The following is a 17,855-nucleotide window of genomic DNA, read 5'->3' as shown; positions in this document are numbered from 1 at the left end:
AATTAAAAAAAGTGTTTTTTTGTGTGCGTTTAGTTTGTTGTCCTCCTCCCCACCCCCGCACCTCCGATCAGCACGGTTGGCTACGTACGGTGCGAAAGAAGTTCTACATACAAACACGCAAGTACGCACTGACGTAATCGCTTGTAACGGTGGCGATGACGTCACGGAGCTATCTACATACAGTTTCAGTTTATTTATTTTGGTATAGCCCTGTGAGTCATTCGGCTCTTGAATCGGGTGCAACCACAACAAACAAAAAAAAACTAAAACACGAAAAAGAAAAACATCTTAAAGTGACTATTTGACTGTGCAAACAGAAAATCCATGAAAAAAACAGCAAAATATTCCTGTAAAAAGCACCGTACACCAACGCTGTGTGCAAAAAATCCCAGTGGGATGCAAGTCAAACAACAACAACCACAGGAAAACTTAGATTAAGGCCATCAGTCTAACTCCGTACTACAACAAAACAAACATGTCTAAACCAAAAAACGTTTTCGAAATCACCAAAAAATAAAGCCATAATTGCAACGTAACAGTGATCACAGGGACTGTGGCCGAATTTTTACAATAAACTACATAAATAACATGTAACACCAAATCCTCGAGCCATAGCTGGCTGCATGAGTTACTCCACAACAACAGAAGCATCAGTCGGAGTATCAAATTTTTCTATGCACATTTAAGATCAGAACGCTAAATCAAAATACAGAGAATACTTTGCAGCGTCATCCGGAGCGAAACATTTTATTGTATATTCTTGGTTCTTTCGGTAAAGTCACGTAGAAGGGAAACAATAAAATACGTGACTTTACCGAAAGAACCAAGAATATAAAATAAAATGTTTCGCTCCGGATGATGCTGCAAAGTATTCTCTGTATTTTGATTTAGCGTTCTGATCTTCTACGTGATTTTACCGAAAGAACCAAGAATATGAATCCATGCAGTCACGAAAGCTTTAAATCAAAATTTTATTTTATTTTACGCCAATGAATAGCAGTGGCAGCTAGGGGTGTACAACTCCTCTAGAGCAGTTTTGAGAGAAGATCTCATTGGTAGCGATTCAAGTTGCAGTTTATTGACAATAGCATTCCAGACCGTGGGGGCATCAATAGCAAAGGCCCTTCCTCCAGTTTTTGTACGGCAACAGGGAATGTGAAGCTGGTAAATGAGCGAAGACCTGATGTCAAATTTGTTCTTTGAAACAGAGAGGAGATCCAGCGGGTAGTCTGCAGGTTTTGTTGTAAGTACATCGTGAATAAAATAAGATCTGGTGCACAAGCCGTCGAACATTAAGCAATGTTAAGTTTGACCCAATGTAGAGATCACAGTGGTGAGTCCTATATGGACAGTTCAATGTAAATCTTAAGGCCGAGTGATAGATGGAATCAAGCTTCTTCAGTACAGTACTTGGGGCTGATCTTTACACGATGTCACAGTAATCAAGTAGCGGCAGTATGGTAGCTTTTATCAATTCCAAACGGAACATTGGGGGGAAGCAGTGCTTGTGCCGATACAGAAAACCAATGTTTATTTTTGTCTTTTTACCAATATAATCAATGTGATCATCAAAATTTAGTTTTGAATCCAGGATGACCCCAAGATACTTATAGATCTTGACTTGCTCTATTTGATAATTATTTAAGGAATGTAATTGGGGAAAAATAACTTCCTGCTTTAGTCCTGGAGAGAAGCATAGCACCTTGGTTTTGGAGGTATTCAGGACTAGTTTAAGAGAAACTAGCTGATGTAGTTTGTTGAAATCACCCTGTAGCTTAACAATCACGTCATCCGGAGAGCGGCCAGCAGTAATCAGTATCGTGTCATCTGCAAAAAGATTTACCCTGGAATGATCCAGGTCAGTGCCCAAGTCATTGACATAAAGTGAGGGGGCCGAGGATGGAACCCTGTGGAACCCCTTTTATCTTCTTTGGTTCTTTCGGTAAAGTCACGTAGAATGAGAATAAAATAATAAAATAATAAACTAAAATAACACAATAAAATTCTAACACTGTTTGACCTCCAACCATCTGTGAATACAGTTTGGGTGCGAGAAAAGAGGTAATTTTGTAACCATTTTACTGCGTTTTCGGAAAAACCGAGGCAACTTAGTTTACTAAGCAGGGTGTTGTGGTCTACTGTATCAAAAGCTTTGGACAGGTCTATAAAAAGACAGGCACAGTACTGCTTATTATCAAGGCTACTGTAAATGTGATTCAGAGAGTCTAATGCAGCAGATGTGGTGCTGTATTTTTTTTGGTAAACGCACTTATCCCTCAGCACAGCCCATCCGTGTGAATTTGTACGCACGTACCGACATATAAACGTGACTGTTTGACAACGGTGTAGGCAATCAACAAGATGTCATGGACAAGGGCCAGTCTTCAGACGAGTTCGCGTGACCTAGCCCCCAGGAGAGGCGAGGTGCACGCGTCACAGTGTGACGTCATCGTCGCCGTTCTTGAACGTGATGTCATCACCGCCGCTCTTGCTATTGAGCGTGACGTCATCACCGCAGCTCTTGTTCGCGACCTCATCACCGCCGCTCTTGAACGTGACCTCTACACCGCCGCTCTTGAACGTGACCTCATCACCGCCAGCTCTAGAACGCAACGTCGTCACCGCCGCCCTTGATCGTGACGTCATCACAGCCGTCTCTTGAGCGTGACGTCATGTGCTCCACCGCCCCCCCCCCACTTCCGTGCGCGTCTGTCGTCACGTCCGTCTCTCTTCGAACAAGGCGGACGGCTGCCAAGCCATCGCAGCGGCGCTTGAACGTAGCCGGCCGGTCGCTGAAATATCCCCGACCCCCCAACCACGCACCTCCCGCCGCCTCCGCCTCGGCCCGTCTGGAGCCGGGAGCGCCCAGCGCCTCGCCATGGTACGGGCCGGGGGGGTGGGGAGAGACGGACGCGTTGGGTGTGGGCGCTGCGTGCGCGCGATTCTTAGGTTTCTTGCGGCTCCGCACGTGAGAGGTCCCCGGAGATTTTACTCCCCCCGGTTCTGTTTCGCCCCCCTCCTCCTCCTCCTCCACCCTCCGAGTCTCGAAGGCGAATCGTTACCGTCTTCTGTGGACTGAGGAGAATTTTTTGTTGTTGTTGTTGTTGTTTCTGTCATTGTCTTTTCTTTCGTAAGTGGCGGTCGCCGAAGGAGAAGAGGCCACACGAGCAGCCGACACGCGGCCTGCAACACACCGCGCTCGACTGCATAAGACGCCTTAGCCGAGTGAAGACGCGTTCCTTGAGTTGAGCCGAGATGATTGTTAGTATTGTAACTTTGGGGGGGGGTGTGGAAAGAGAATTTCCAAAGTCGATCGGTGCGATGGGGAGAAGTAGACTGGATGAGACGAAACCGATTGATACGAGTCCTACGTCGCCAACCGATTGGCTACGTACGGTGCGAAAGAAGTTCAGCATTCGCAGTCCGTTGAAATGAACCACTGTACGGTAGTAGCGAAAGAAGAGTGGGACGGAGGCGGTGAGCGAGTGACTAGCAGGAAGCACAGGTGACGGGCCTGTCGGTCATCTCGGGTAGTTAACTCATTATACCTGGGGTCCTGGGTCCTGTCAGCGAGCCTTCACGTCGCCTCGGGAGTGCACCTAGCCTGGCACAAGCGCCGGGGCGACGTCACCGGAGTGAATCTGTTGCAGGACCATCAATGACATTAATCCATTCATCCATGCTGGGATGACGGTTGTGCATTAGGTTGAGTATACTATATGTATCATTCAATTGACCCGTTCCATATATAAGCCAAAAAGTCTAAAACGGCACATAATCACCCGCAAAATGACACCCCGCTTGTACATTATTATTAGGACGATGTTGAAATGTTCAGTGTGGTTGCCTCATTCGTGGGACTGCTGCACTGCAAAACCGTTAATTCAGTTTTGCAACGATTGTACGTGGCCGAGAAACTGCTGTCAATCATAGCCAGTATGCTTCATTGCAATAGAAGCTCGATACAAACGAACCTTATGTTAGTCCCCTTCTGATATAAGCAACGCATTCTTGCATGACACTATTTGATTGGAAGGACACGGACAATTTATGACGCAAGCACACTTCAGATATGAGGACCTCTGAACTTAATAAAAGGACCCCTGAACTTGTGTTGTATCTAAAAACTAAAAACGTTTTTACTTTACCCGGCAAGGCCCACTGTGCTGTATAGCTCTTTTTTTAGAAGCAACATGGCTACAAATGATAACTCAACAAAGTGGCTTATCATCATGAAAATGTAAAGCAACAAAATACAGTAAGCGGATGTTTCTGAATGTGGAGGAAAAAGCCAGAGGACCCGGAGAAAAATCCATGCGACCATGGCGGAGAACACGCAAACTCCAAATATACAGCAGGCGTCGGGGTCGAGATCGAACCCACGACCTCCTGTATACCAGGCGAGGTGGTTAACATCTCGCCACATATCTGCTGGGAAGGCCGAAAACCTGACGACTATAATCCCCTCCACTTGCCTGAATGCCTGACCCCGCTATCACTCGTGGTCGACCCGCGCGTGACTTCTTGTGTGACCTGTGGCTGTACTTTTTCTGTTCCATGTGGTTCATTGCAGAAACCCATCCTGCTGCAGGGACATGAGCGTTCCATCACACAGATCAAATACAATCGAGAGGGAGACCTGCTCTTCTCCTCTGCCAAGGACCAGGTCTGGCATTGCTTTTGAAGAGAGATCTGATTGCAGCAAATATTACATCAGTCGCTGTGTCTGTCCGTCCGGCCGTTTGAAAACAAAAACTATAAAATCGATAAATAAATTGATGTTAAACTCCACTGCACAGTTCACCAATGTCAATGCTCAAATCTGTGCAATTCCTTTGGTGATTGTCATGTAAATGCTTTCTAAAAGGTTTTGTTACATTTTTCAAACTTCGGCGTGCTGCCCAACAGTGTGAATAGCACACGTGCATTAGAACGCGTACATGTATCGTGGTGTAGAGTGCATGTATCCGTGCATTTGTGAGTTTCCTTGCATGTGTGCAAATATTGGTCCATCAAGTTATTTAAAAATTGGAAGCATCCTTAATGGACCAGCTTGGACAGCTTGTGTACATTCCCATTGTGCCTCTCAAAACAATGGAGAGTGGCAGGTCAAAAACACAAGTGTTTTATTTTTGATTCCTGCGTGAGAGTGTGTGACCTCCCTTCTTGAGAATGGAATTTGCACCACTTCATTAGAGCCACCAGTGCACATTGTAACTTACCTGTGTGGTGTGTGTATGTGTCTTTACATTTGTGTGCGAGCAGATTGTGAATGTCTGGTACTCGGTAAATGGCGAGCGCCTGGGCACCTACAATGGACACCAGGGAGCCGTGTGGTGTGTGGACGTGGACTGTATCCTCACGACGGCTGTGTGTCCCGCGAGCCACAACATGCCATGCTCCTCCACAATGCTTTTTCACATTGTACCATATGATTTAGATTTATAAAGCGTCTGTGTGGATGTGAAATGTGATCTCATATTTGGACCTGGTTCAGAAATAGTTTTTTTCATTTTGCAGACAGACAGTTATAGGCAGAGGAAAGCAAGGACTGTCTTGAGCCTGGACTCGAACAGGGGCAAGGAGTCGACAGCATGGAAGGCTGAGGGAAGGAAGTTGTGGTGTATGGGGGCAACATAGCATGATGGTCGCCCATCCCAAGCATTGTCCAGGCTTCAAAAGCCTGCTTAGCTTCTGAGATCGTGACGAGATCGGGTGCAATTCCGGGTGATCTGGTCATAGGTGATTCGGGGCCTGAGCATGACCGCATCTCAAGACGCCGTGTTGAGAAGCACGGGAGGAGTCTGTGTTGCAGCAAAATAGCCCTTGACCTGGTGGTGACGATGCAGGGGACACGAAGAACGTACTGACCGGAGCAGCCGACAACACGTGTCGCCTGTGGGACTGTAAGACGGGTAAGGCTGAGCGACGAGTGCCTTGTTGTATTTGAGTCTCGTGTGCATATCTGTGCGTGCAAGTCTTTGAGTCTGTGTGTGTCTGTGCGCGAGTGAGTGTGTATGTCTCAGTTTCATGGGTGCTCGCTAACAGCACTTGCCTCAACAGTCTGTTAAGGCTATGCAGGGGATCTTTATGTATTTGTCTGTGTGTGGAGAGCAGTCCTAGGCCTCCCATAGTTCAACTTGCCCTCAGATTAACAGAAAACATGCAGATTGAAGACTCTTTTTGCTGGACTGCTGTCTCCTGGCCACTTTGTTGACAGCCCAGTGGATTTGGGAGTTTCACAAATCCCTGCGTGATCCGCTAACCCATGTCCCCACAACTCTGGTTCACAGGCGTATGCCAGTACGCCCTGCTTATGAGCGATATGACCCCCCCTTAGCTTGCCGAATTAAGCTGTTGAAATGCTGCCATGCGTCCCGCGGTGCAGGGAAGCAGATCAGCTTGTTCGAGACCAAGTCGGCGGTGAGGACGTGCGGTTTCGACTTCAGCGGAAACATCGTCATGTTCACCACAGACAAGCAGATGGGCTACGACTGCTTCATCCACCTCTTCGACCTGCGGGACCCCAGCCAGATCAGTGAGTGGCGTGGGACTGCAGAGGTCGTAGGTTGCAGGTCGGAGGACAGGCGGCTCGCAGTTTTTGACACCTTTAGTCTTGAGTCTCGGTGGCTAGGATCACGCGATTAAGCGTGCAGCGATTCACCTCCGTTGCGATTCAATAAATTGGCATGATTTGGTGGGGGGGGGGGGGTTTCACAATTTGGAGTCGTGATTGAGGGGCAGGGTTCAATTCAACAATACATTTTTTTTGGTTCGTTTATACGGTCTTGTTGGTATTGTGTTGTATGTTATAGTGTGTCTTGTTATCTTCAGGTAAGAGCATGTAATTTGTATCATTCATGCATAATTAATAGTTAGATATGTGATCTGAGAATAAGAATAGATTTTAACTAATGATTCAATACATTCCTTCTGCTAAAACGAGCATGGGGCGAAGCTTCTCTCCGTTGGCAGTCCCGTGCTGGCACTGGAAATTCCACCATAGCATGGCAGGCTCCAGTGTCTTCCTTAGGATGACCGATGTTAGCTTGCTGCCTGTCACTAGGTGGTGCTCTTGTATCACCACTGCACCCAGAAACGCTCCCATCACGATCACAGCGAAGGAGGTACTCCGTAGTCCATGATATTTTGTTGAATTATTGATTAAAATTAATTGTTGCGCACACGATACGTGCATCTAAAATAGTTTTCATGCTTACTCCAAATTATATTTAAATACTCAGTTGAATGCTACATCATAGGAGAGTTAAAGATGCTTTCATCCAACAGTTTGGTGATTGTGGCTGATTATGAAGATACACAAATGATGCCTTTAGACCCATCGAAATGAACAAGACAGGACCTATGAAGTAGGTAATACACAAGGCAGTACATATGAGACAAAAATAATATTCTTAAATCTAATCCTGACTGCAAACAATAGGTATTGATTGCTTCATCCGGGCAGGTAGGAGGGGGGTTGGGGTGAGGGTGAATTGTTAGTGGCCTGATAATCGAATGTATCTTGTCTGAGCCCGTTGAATCAAATGGCGACGATACATACACTGCTTTAGCCAGCTTTAGCATCATTGAGGGTGGACGCATCATGATGTGGTGGGTGGGGGGGTGATATGTCAGCAGTTGTAGGGGACCTGGCCTATAGCCAAATCACTCAGAATTAGCAAATTTTCTTCAGATAGTGGAAGCTAAGCAGGTTTGCGATTGCGCTTGGATAGTTGCTCGTATGGGTGGCCACCATTCATTGACACCCCCGCGGGCTGTGTTGTCAGCAGAGGGGCAGTGCGTCAAATATCCTCAGTTGTCCATTACCACTTATTAAATCCCCCACGTAGAGGAGGTATGTATTTTGAACTTCTTTCGCACCGTATGTGGCCAACTGTCCTAATTGGAGGGGCAAGCGCCGCTGCCGAGGACGCACGTGCGTAGCCGCAGCTCCCAGGCGTGCGTAGTCCATAACACGGTTACGTGGAGTTAAGCATCGTCGAGATCGGGAGAAGCCGGTTAGCTTGTCTGTAAAAGTTAGAAAAATAAGACAGCCGGTGTTAAACGTGCCGCCTGCTCCGCATTCTCCCCCAGCCGACAATGAGCCATTCATGAAGATCCCGTGCAAGGAGTCGAAGGTGACGAGCGCCATCTGGGGCTCGCTCGGGGAGTACATCATCGCCGGCATGGAGAACGGCGAGCTCTGCCAGTTCTGCCACAAGGTGAGCATACGATGAGCGAGTGGCGAGGGCGGCGAGTGTGGCAAGAGTTCGGTGTGTGGTGAGGGCGCGTTGGGAGGGCGCATGGATGAGTGTTCGGTGAGATTTAATAATCATCCTATTCAGAATCCAATCAGGATCTTTAGAATGTTTATCAGAATATTTATTTAGACAGGAATAATCCAATGAACTATGAAGCTCTTTTTCCCAGATGTCCAGTAGTGTCCACGTCTATCCCCTGCTGAATGAACGCCTCCCCATGCAGTTTCGGTCTAAGGGCTTGTTTGACCATACTTCGCCACGCTGGTTTGTGCGCATCCGTGAAGGGGGAGGGGGACGGCACTGGTTAAGATATTAGCAGTGCAATGAGGAGAGATATCTAACCCATAACTAGTCCTGGGCCTCCCCGAGGTTGACTTACCCTTCCAATTAGCATTGTGTACTCACTGTGTACTAATTGTAGGTGCTCGTCAACAGCAGTCTTTTGTGTGCGTGCATGCAGACCGGGGAGGTGCTGTCACGCACCAAGGAGCACACGAAGCAGATCAACGACATCCAGACCTCGCTGGATCTCACCATGGTCATCTCGGCCTCCAAAGACACCACCGCCAAGGTACGCGAGCCACGCGCGCGCATACACACACACACAGAGCTGAAACCGTCATCAAAAATTAATCGCGTTAGGGTGTTTGTATTTTGTTTACCTGCAGTTATATTCCGGTCGCATTCGCTCCCATAGCGTTGCCATCCTGCTACAAACGATTAACGTTTTTGGAGCTATCGCGGCGAGCATTGCACTGCCCTGTGTCAGTGAACGGCCCCGCTAGATTATTCCACAGAACTACATCTGAAGTCCTCTCAAAAGGCCCTTGTTCTGCCTTGTTTGTTCTGTCGAATGTTTTGGTAAAAGTATGTAAACGTACAATCTATCAGTGCTCAGACGCGCAACCTGATGCATGCATGGTCAGCGAAAAGATAGATTTCTTTTGTCTGTTATTACACGACTGCTGTGCTGATTAGTTTGTTGTTACAGGCGCATGAATGCACACACATGAACGCACGTGTGTGCGAGTGTGCACATTAGTAACGCTGGCGTGCAGGTGGGGGCAGCGGGACAGGAAGGGGCCGGGGGGGGGGTGTAATATATTCACTCCCAGCCAGGACCGCGTCTCGCCCCCTCCCTCTGACCGTGCGTGCCGCATGGTCCTGCGCCCTCTCTGCTGCAGCTGTACGACGCCGACTCCCTGGAGCTTCTCAAGACCTACAAGACGGACCGGCCCATCAACTCGGCCGCCATCTCGCCCACACACGATCACGTGAGTGGAGCCATCGGGCCTATCGAGTCAAATTTTGGACTGCCGTTACACATTGGACGATCGGGCCTATCATGAGAAATTTTGGCGGGGGGGGGGGGGGGGGGGGCAGCCCTCTGATCTTGGGGTCCTTGTAAAATTGTACCCCCATATCACTCTTCCCGCTCCCCAATCTCGTCCAGCCAGAGGGCGGTCCTAAATGATGTAGGTGAGCAGAGAACGGAAAGTGAATAGGAAGTGAATAGAGCTGTGCTTGACGATGAGGGGAGAGGGGAAATTTATTAGCGGGCAGAGCACAGTCTCTAGCCAGCCAATCCGTGGCACTACAAAGACGACTGCAAGAGCCAACCAGAGATAAGTAGCCATGCCCCTCACCACACGAGCTGACCTGACTGTACCCCTAGCCCCTACATTTAGCCGCCCCTCCCCCCCCATCCATATTCATCAAACAAACATTACACCTCACCAAACGAATATTAGACCTACCATTAAACTGTAACCGCATGGACACTCGCCCTGCCCCTTGCTCTCACTAATTGGCCTACCAAGTAGTAGCCCTAGCCACTCAAGCCAACCCAGTCCATAAAACTATCCCAGACCCTAACATTTCAGCCAAGGTTTCACCCATCAGTGGATTGACATGGGGCTGTAACTTTAGATTAATATTCTCCTTGCGTACCGGCTATTGGGGCAAGTGCTGTTAAGGATTTATTGGAGATCAGCCTTTATCTCCCCGGTGGTGATGTTTACTCACCATACCAGAAACTCCTTTCAGGACGAGTTGACCTAGGGGAGGCTCGCGACCGGTTCAGATAATCGTCACCGGTGTCGAACTCGAATCGCCGGGTTTGTAGAGGAGCGCGCTAACCGCTACACTAACGCTCTGCGTACGAACGCACACCTGCAGATACAGACACACACACATAGGCATATACAACAACTGTACTGTGACGGTGACATCACCACCGGCGCTTGTGTCAGGCTATGTGCACTTTGTCGCTGTGAGTCTGCCTGCCTTAAGCATCAAGAGGGAACGCCGGGCGAGCGGCGGGTTAAGGTGGGGTTGGCGGCAGGGGGTGGGGTGCGCGAGCGTGGCTCGTAAATCCAGGTTACGTAAGGGGGGGGGGGCCTCCTGTCGGCTGTGATGCAAACGCACGCAGTAACGTTGGGGGAGGCAGGGGGGAAGGGGGGGGGGGACCTCAACCCCGCCCCCCTGCCTCCGCTGGTGTTGGTGCTGCTGCCCCACGTGGGAGTGTTACGGGTCACGGAAAGGACAGCGAGGATCCATTCGTGGTGACAGTGGTGGTGATTGGGACGGCGATCGTGATGGCTGTGGTGATGGTGGCGGTTTTAATGTCGTGGCGACCCTCGTCTCTCAAAGCCTATTGGGTGAGACGAGGGTTCTGTATCAGATGAGGAAGGGTTCTGTGTCGGATGAGACGAGGGTTCTGTATAGGATGAGCTGAGGGTTCTCTATCGGATGAGACGAGGGTTCTTTGTCGGATGAGATGAGGGTTTTGTATGGGATTAGACGAGGGTTCTCGATCGGATCAGACGAGGGTTCTGTATCGAATTACATGAGGGCTCTGTATAGGATGAGCTGAGTGTTCTGTATCAAATGGCATGAGGGCTTCGTATTGGATGAGAACAGGGTTCTGTGTCGTATGAGAAAGAGGGTTCTGTATCGGATGAGACTGGGGTTCTTTGCCAGATAAAAATGAGGGATCCGTATCGAGTGAGCAGAACATTCTGTGTCAGAGAACACTTGGGGCTAATGGAGCTCACAAATCGGTGTTGACGAGACGACAAATGAGAAACAATGAGTTGGTAATATCACAAATTCTTGCATCGGTCCGTCTTCAATAATTGGCCTGCATAAGCAACCAGTTGTGTTTGTCAGTTGCGTCGCTCGAACGCTGGAACAGTTATCCCCTTTTGTTCCGTACATGTGCTAGACACGGCTACTGACGCTGCGCATATTTATCTGTACCCTAACGCTATCCTGCAGTGCCACCGCTCCTTATAATCGCCGCGTCATCAGCATCATTATTTTTATACTGTAATGCCCTGGTTACACGGGCTTTAACCTCCCCAGGGAATCGACGCTCGATACTGGGGATCTCATCCACTGGAAGAGAGGCTCAGGGGCGCGCGTGTATGCGTGTGTCCGTGTGTACGTCCTCGAGGATGTATTACTCTATTTCACGCGCGGTTGCGCTGGCGTTATCGGGTGGGGGGGAGGGACTACCCCTCAGCCCTTCCACCCCCGCAATCACCCACCATGATTAACGAGCGTCGATCCGAGAGCACGCGTGCGTGCGCGCGTGCGTGCGCGTGCACGTACGTGTGCACGCGCGTGCATTATCACAATAATTGCTATCGCCTTTGCCGGGAGAGCGAGATTTTTGTGCCTTAATTATGCACGACTGTCACGGGCAAATGAGCATGGAGTGTCGCCCAGTGTCGCCCTGTGTGAGTCCAGCCCGGGGATGTGGGATGAGGAGGCGGGGGGGAGGGTGGCGGCGGTGGTGAATGGGTGGGTGGAGACTTAGGCAGCGGCGGAGAGAAGAGGTTGTTTCCGTCTCCTCCGCCCCACAAATGTTTCCCTCTTTCGCTTTGTAATTGATGACCCTCTGCGCAGCAGCGGTGTCGCCGCAGATGTTAATCCTGCCGCCGTCGCCGGGGAGGGGAGCGTTCCGCTGTTGGGGAATGGGCCCGGCGAGCGTGTCGCGTCGGGAGTTGGTGCTTTGTCGGAGAGCAACGTCTGTTCGTGTTCCGCGTTGAAACGTTCGCCCGATTTTTTTTGTTGTTTTACAAATTAAATCCCAGTCGTGCCGTCGGGTGTTCGCTGGAGAGAGCCGACGCTGCCTAAACCCATTCTGCAGACAACGTGGCCGTGCGCGGCCGTTGCGGGATGACCCACTGAGTCGCGTCTTCGATGGCCTGCGGCCCGTAATATTTTCTGTGGTCTATCTCACATACAGCTGTGCGGACACATGATTAAGCGGTTCGGTGTTGGATAGCGATGATTAATACTTAATGTGTAACTCTAATGCCGTTACTAAAGGCAGAGACTTTTCCAATCCTGTATTGGAATGTAAAATCGGATGACCATGCACAGGTGGATACATTTTTACGATTATGTTTGCTTGTAAACCTCAAAAACTGATTCCAAAAACAATTAAATTGTGTGAAGTGATGGTATCAGCAGCTTGGGTTGGCACTTAGTGATTTTATATTCACACCCCAGGGGGCATTCTTTTTCACGTACCCTTCCACAGTAAATAAATTATTATTTTCAGAATTTTTGCCAAAACACAATTGAATGTGATGGGGTATTTTGTACAATCATTGGTGACCGGGCTGAGACCCATCAGCGTTGCCTCCGGGTCCTCCTGTCTTTCCCTCCATATTTAGAAACGGGCATTTAGAGTATTTGGCTGCAATACATTTCCACATGAGCCACTTTGTCCAGCGATCATTTGTGGCCAGGTTGCAAATGAAAAGGGGCCATCCATTGAGTAGATACGCAAAAATCTGTCATTACTTGACCCCTCCCCCCCTCCCTGTACCCACGCGTACTTTTTACACCCCCTCCCACCTGCGTACGTATGCTTGACGCACCCCCCCCCCCCCCAATCAAGGATTAATAATAATGACGTGTTTAAGCAAACAGTTCACCACCGGACTATCTAACTCATTTGAAAGCTAATGTAGACAAATTATTATTGAGGCTTCACCCCCCCCCCCCGTTTCCTGTGTATACATACATTTTCAGTAGACCCCCCATACGCAAGCGAACGCATTTGGGTTAACCCCCCCTCCCTCCTCCATGTGTACGTACTCAATGGATTGGCCCCAAAAGAGCTACCATAGCTCAGTGGGCCTTACCTAGTTAAATCGAAAAATTGTTTAGTTAGCTTGCTACGCTTGAGAACGCTGATCCGAACCCAGCTATTCTGCATTGCCGGCTCAGTGTCTCTCCCGGCCTCACTCCTCTGGTTTCCCTGCGCTCGGTATCTTCAGCCGCTAGGTGTGCGGCCGCTCACGCCCAGCATCCACTCTCGCCCCCTTCACAGGTGGTGCTGGGAGGTGGACAGGAGGCCATGGACGTCACCACCACGTCCACCAGGATCGGCAAGTTCGAGGCCAGGTTAGTGGTGGCTTCCCCCGTACCTCCGATTCCCGTGCACCTCCGATTAGCATGGTTGGCTACATAACGGTGCGAAATAAGTTCAACATGCGTACATACATGCACTTTGCCAGCACGCATATATACACAGATGCACATGCACTCAAGGACACAAGACAAAGGTAAAGATCCCCCGTATAGCCTTGCCATACTTTTAGGGCAAGTGCTGTTAGAGGGAACCTATGAAGGCCGGCACGGCACACGAGGGGGTGGGTGGCCAGTACCACACGCGACCGCCTTTCTCTCCCCAGTTGTGATGTTTATAAACCACACTACACACCACACCAGATTCTTATTTTAGGACAAGTCGACCTCGGGAAGGCCCAGGAGTGGTTCAGATAATTGTCACTGGTTTTGTCCATGAATGGGAATTGAACTCGGGTTGCCAGGTTCATAGTGAAGTGTACTCACCGCTGGACTCTCCATACACACGCACACATTCAGATACAGACACACACATAGGCGTATACAACAACTGCACCATGTGACTGACGGTGACATCACCAACAGCGCTTGTGCCAGGCTATGTGCACTTTGTGGCTGTGTAAAGTGTCGAGGGATTGCCGGTAGGATGTCACGGAACAGGGTCCAGGTGTTTATGGGTTCACTGAATGAGATGGCTGGCAGAGGCGCCCCTGTGCTGCCCCCTTTGCTAACTCGCTGTGTGTCAGCCGCCCGGAGCTCCGCTCATTGTTGTGAGCCTGCAGACACACCCCACACGGGCATACACGCCTGCACGTGTACATCAACACAGAGACTTCCGCACTCACATATACAGATATTCACTTACACATGCTCATCAACACAGACACGTGCGCACATGCACACACGCTCCTAATTAATGCACACCATTACCCAATGAGCCGTACAGCCGCACGTGCTCGTGAAGAGTGGCGGTAATGGGCAGAGTGCCGATGGAGCGAGTGAATGAGTCCCGATCGCTCCCTCTTAGACGCGCAACATTAGCCCGCACTGGAGCCGGGGCAAGCAGGAGGAGGTAGGAGCGGGGGTGGCTGAGCTGGGAGGGGGGGTCAGGAGGGGGGGTCGGGGGGGGGGGGGGAGGTGGTGGTGGTGGCGGGGGGGAGATATCAGCCATTCTTTGTGTTTTTATTTGCAATCAGCAAAACAAAAACAATGTTTCCCTTATATTAATGCCGAAATAGTTTTACTTATAATTTAGCCGAGTGCTCACAACACAAGCGATGGAGCGGTGGCGCACTTGTCAGCGGCCGACGCTGTGAACCAGGTGAACCGAGTTCGATTCTTAGCTACGGCTAACGCGAGTTGGCGAGCGACATCTGAGCCGGTCGTGGGCGCCCCCCCCCGCCGCCAGTCGGCGTTCACCAGCGCGGTGAAGTATGGTCAAACCACGAGTGATACGATGCGGAGAGAGGCCTTTCACCCAAGCAGTGGGATTGATCGTGGCTGACGATAGCGATCATGTATCGGGTTCATTGCAAGGTGCTTTCGGCAGGACTGGTTTTACACTCTCAAACCCACCTACCCATTATTATTATATCAAGGATTCCTATGTCATGTCATATGTTTCATTCACCCCGCGTGCAGGTTCTTCCACCTGGTGTTTGAGGAAGAGTTTGGCCGTGTTAAGGGCCACTTCGGGCCCATCAACAGCGTGGCGTTCCACCCCGACGGGAAGAGGTGAGCCGGGATTGAGGGTTCATCAAGAGACTTCTGAGCCACCCACCACCATTAGCTGCTAATATCCTGGGTTCGAGGTCCAAAGCCCTCAATCTGTGTGTCTCTCTCTCGCCCAAGAGGTCCGTGTGAGATAAACGTACTACTGGTGCTGTCGGCGAGCACCTATTGAGGCTGGGTACACGAAGAGCCGCTGTGGGCAGGACCACGCACGCTGCCTTTGTCTTGCCAGTGCTGTGTTAATTTGGGTGGTTTTTTTGGGGGACATTTGGCCAAGACTAATGAGTGTGGCAGCCAGGGGATGGAACGCGTCCAAGAGGATTCCAACCAACGAGTCTGAGCAATGGAATCCGCTCGTGTGCAGGTGCTAAGTCGCAGGATTGCAAGAGGCGGCCATGGCTTGGGGAGGTCTTCATCCAGCAGTGTATTGATCGTGACCGGTGATGGCTTTGATGATGACAATTATGTTAACTCCCTCGCCTGGTATGCAGGAGGTCGCGGATTCGATCCCGATCCTGACACCCCTGGATATTTTGAGTTTGTGTGTTCTCCGGTTTTTCTCTCCACATTTAGTAGCAACGTGCGTTTAGAGTATTTGCCCGCGACACATTTACACGTGATAAACCACTTCGTTGAACTATCATTTGTGGCCAGGTCGCTTCTGAAAAAGAGCTATATAGCTCGGCGAGCCTTATCTGGTAAAGGAAAAATATTGTTTTATATTTTTATTATTTTCTTGTTTCCCTTCTACATGACTTTACCGAAAGAACCAAGAATATAAAGGAAAAATAGTTTACTTTTAGATGTTGATGGAGAAACGGATTGCCGTGCGAGCGGCGTACGCCCGTCTCTCCCTTGCCAACTCCTGCCGCCCGCTCTCCCTGTGCCCCCACAGCTATAGCAGCGGTGGAGAGGATGGCTACGTACGCATCCACTACTTCGATTCGCAGTACTTCGACTTCGAGTTTGAGCACTAGGACGGCCGCGTGTGGAGGATACAGAGAGAGCCGCATGGTGTCGGTGAGGTTGGCGTGGTGCGGAGCGTCTTGGACGCTTGGCTCGCTGGCTGCGTCGTCAGTTGGGACGCACGCTGGCTGGCTCGCTGGCTCGCTGGCTCGCTGGCTCGCTGGCCTGCTTGCTCGAGTACGACCCCGCGTGTCTGTAGGCTGGATGTGGCCAGGGTTCACATGTGTGGGCACCGTGCGGAAAAAAATGTAATAAAAAATGAAAACAACATCGAAGGATTGAGGACCATGAAAGTGCGTACGTGTGCGTGTTTGAGTACATACGAGTTGTACGGGTTTCTTGATGGTGAATGATGAGTTGGTTTTGTAAGAGTGCTTAAATGTGTGTGTGGTGATTTGGAATGTGAGTGCATTAGAAATCTTATTCATAGTCTCTATGATCCACCAACCCTGGTTTCGAAGCATTGAATGTCATGCGTGTACCCTACATGCTTACCTTAACAAATAGGATAACCTCTGTGTGTGTGCGCGCGCGCATGGTATCTGTTTGGTGCTGGCCACACCACCCCCTCGTGCGCCGTTCCAGCCCTCGTAGGCGCTCGCTAACCGCACTTGGCCCAACAGCCTGTATGGTTGCACGGAGCATCTTTGGCTTTGTGAATGTCTTGTGTGTGGGTCTTTGAATATCTGTGCATGCATGTGTCAGTGTACAGGTATCTCTGTATATCTGTAAGCGTGTATCTGGGGGGCGGTAGTGCGACGGTTAGCGCGCTGCGCTACGAACCCGGCGACCCGAGTTCGATTCCCGCTCACGACCAACACCAGTGACGATTATCTGAATCGATCCTGGGCCTCCCCTAGGTCGACTCGGCCTCAGATGAGTCCCGAGTTGCAGTGTGTAAATATCGCCACTGGGTAGACAAAGGCGGCCTTGAAAGGTTTCGCTAACAGCACTTGCCCCTATAGTTTGTTAAGGCTATACGGGGGGGATCTTTGTCTTTGATAGTGGTGCCAGGTAGGATTGTTGTTGTAGCAGTGGTGGTAGTGGTGATGGTTGTGGTGCCAGGCAAGATTGTTGTGCTTAGAAGTGTGTGAATGGAGGCGGGAGAGACCGAGTTGCAGAGAGAGAGAGAGACGAGAGGTGGACAATGGAGATGGATGCACCCGCGGTGATCGCGGGGAGAGAGAGCATCGGGAGACGCACGAAGAGACGGATGAAGGCGACACCGAGACACGGACTGCGAGAGCAGTGCGGGCGTGCGGTGATGAAGGGCGACGCGGGTTGAGACGGGCACGTAGATGGTTACGGACACGAGACGGATGGAGACACGCGCGGTGAGACGGCAAGACACGCGGAGACAAAGCCAAAGTGACCTGCCAGCCAGAGATGAATGAAGCGAGGCGGGGAACGCAGCACCTATTTCAAAGTGTCGTAGACACGTAACCGCTGCTTGAGGGTTGGCAGAAAAACGGCCAAACTGCATCGTATTTTTTTTTGTTTCATTTG

At 50.2% G+C, this 17,855-nt stretch overlaps 1 protein-coding gene across 1 annotated transcript; it reads left to right on the top strand.

Annotated features, from left to right (window-relative positions):
- Window positions 1-2,695: 2,695 nt before the first annotated feature.
- EIF3I (eukaryotic translation initiation factor 3 subunit I) lies at window positions 2,696-16,642 on the top strand. The gene is made up of 11 exons (XM_032981232.2): window positions 2,696-2,881; window positions 4,574-4,666; window positions 5,266-5,353; window positions 5,850-5,915; window positions 6,389-6,538; window positions 8,098-8,225; window positions 8,725-8,835; window positions 9,449-9,538; window positions 13,615-13,688; window positions 15,294-15,386; window positions 16,279-16,642. The coding sequence occupies exons 1-11, from the start codon at window positions 2,879-2,881 to the stop codon at window positions 16,358-16,360; spliced, it is 978 nt and encodes a 325-aa protein (XP_032837123.1). The 5' UTR covers window positions 2,696-2,878; the 3' UTR covers window positions 16,361-16,642.
- The last annotated feature ends 1,213 nt before the right edge of the window (window positions 16,643-17,855 follow it).

The sequence above is a fragment of the Petromyzon marinus genome, chromosome 3 (genome assembly GCF_048934315.1).
Source record: "Petromyzon marinus isolate PM22_M1 ecotype Great Lakes invasive population chromosome 3, UKy_Petmar_22M1.pri1.0, whole genome shotgun sequence".
NCBI lineage: Eukaryota > Metazoa > Chordata > Hyperoartia > Petromyzontiformes > Petromyzontidae > Petromyzon > Petromyzon marinus.
This window is presented reverse-complemented; position numbering and strand designations above follow the sequence as displayed.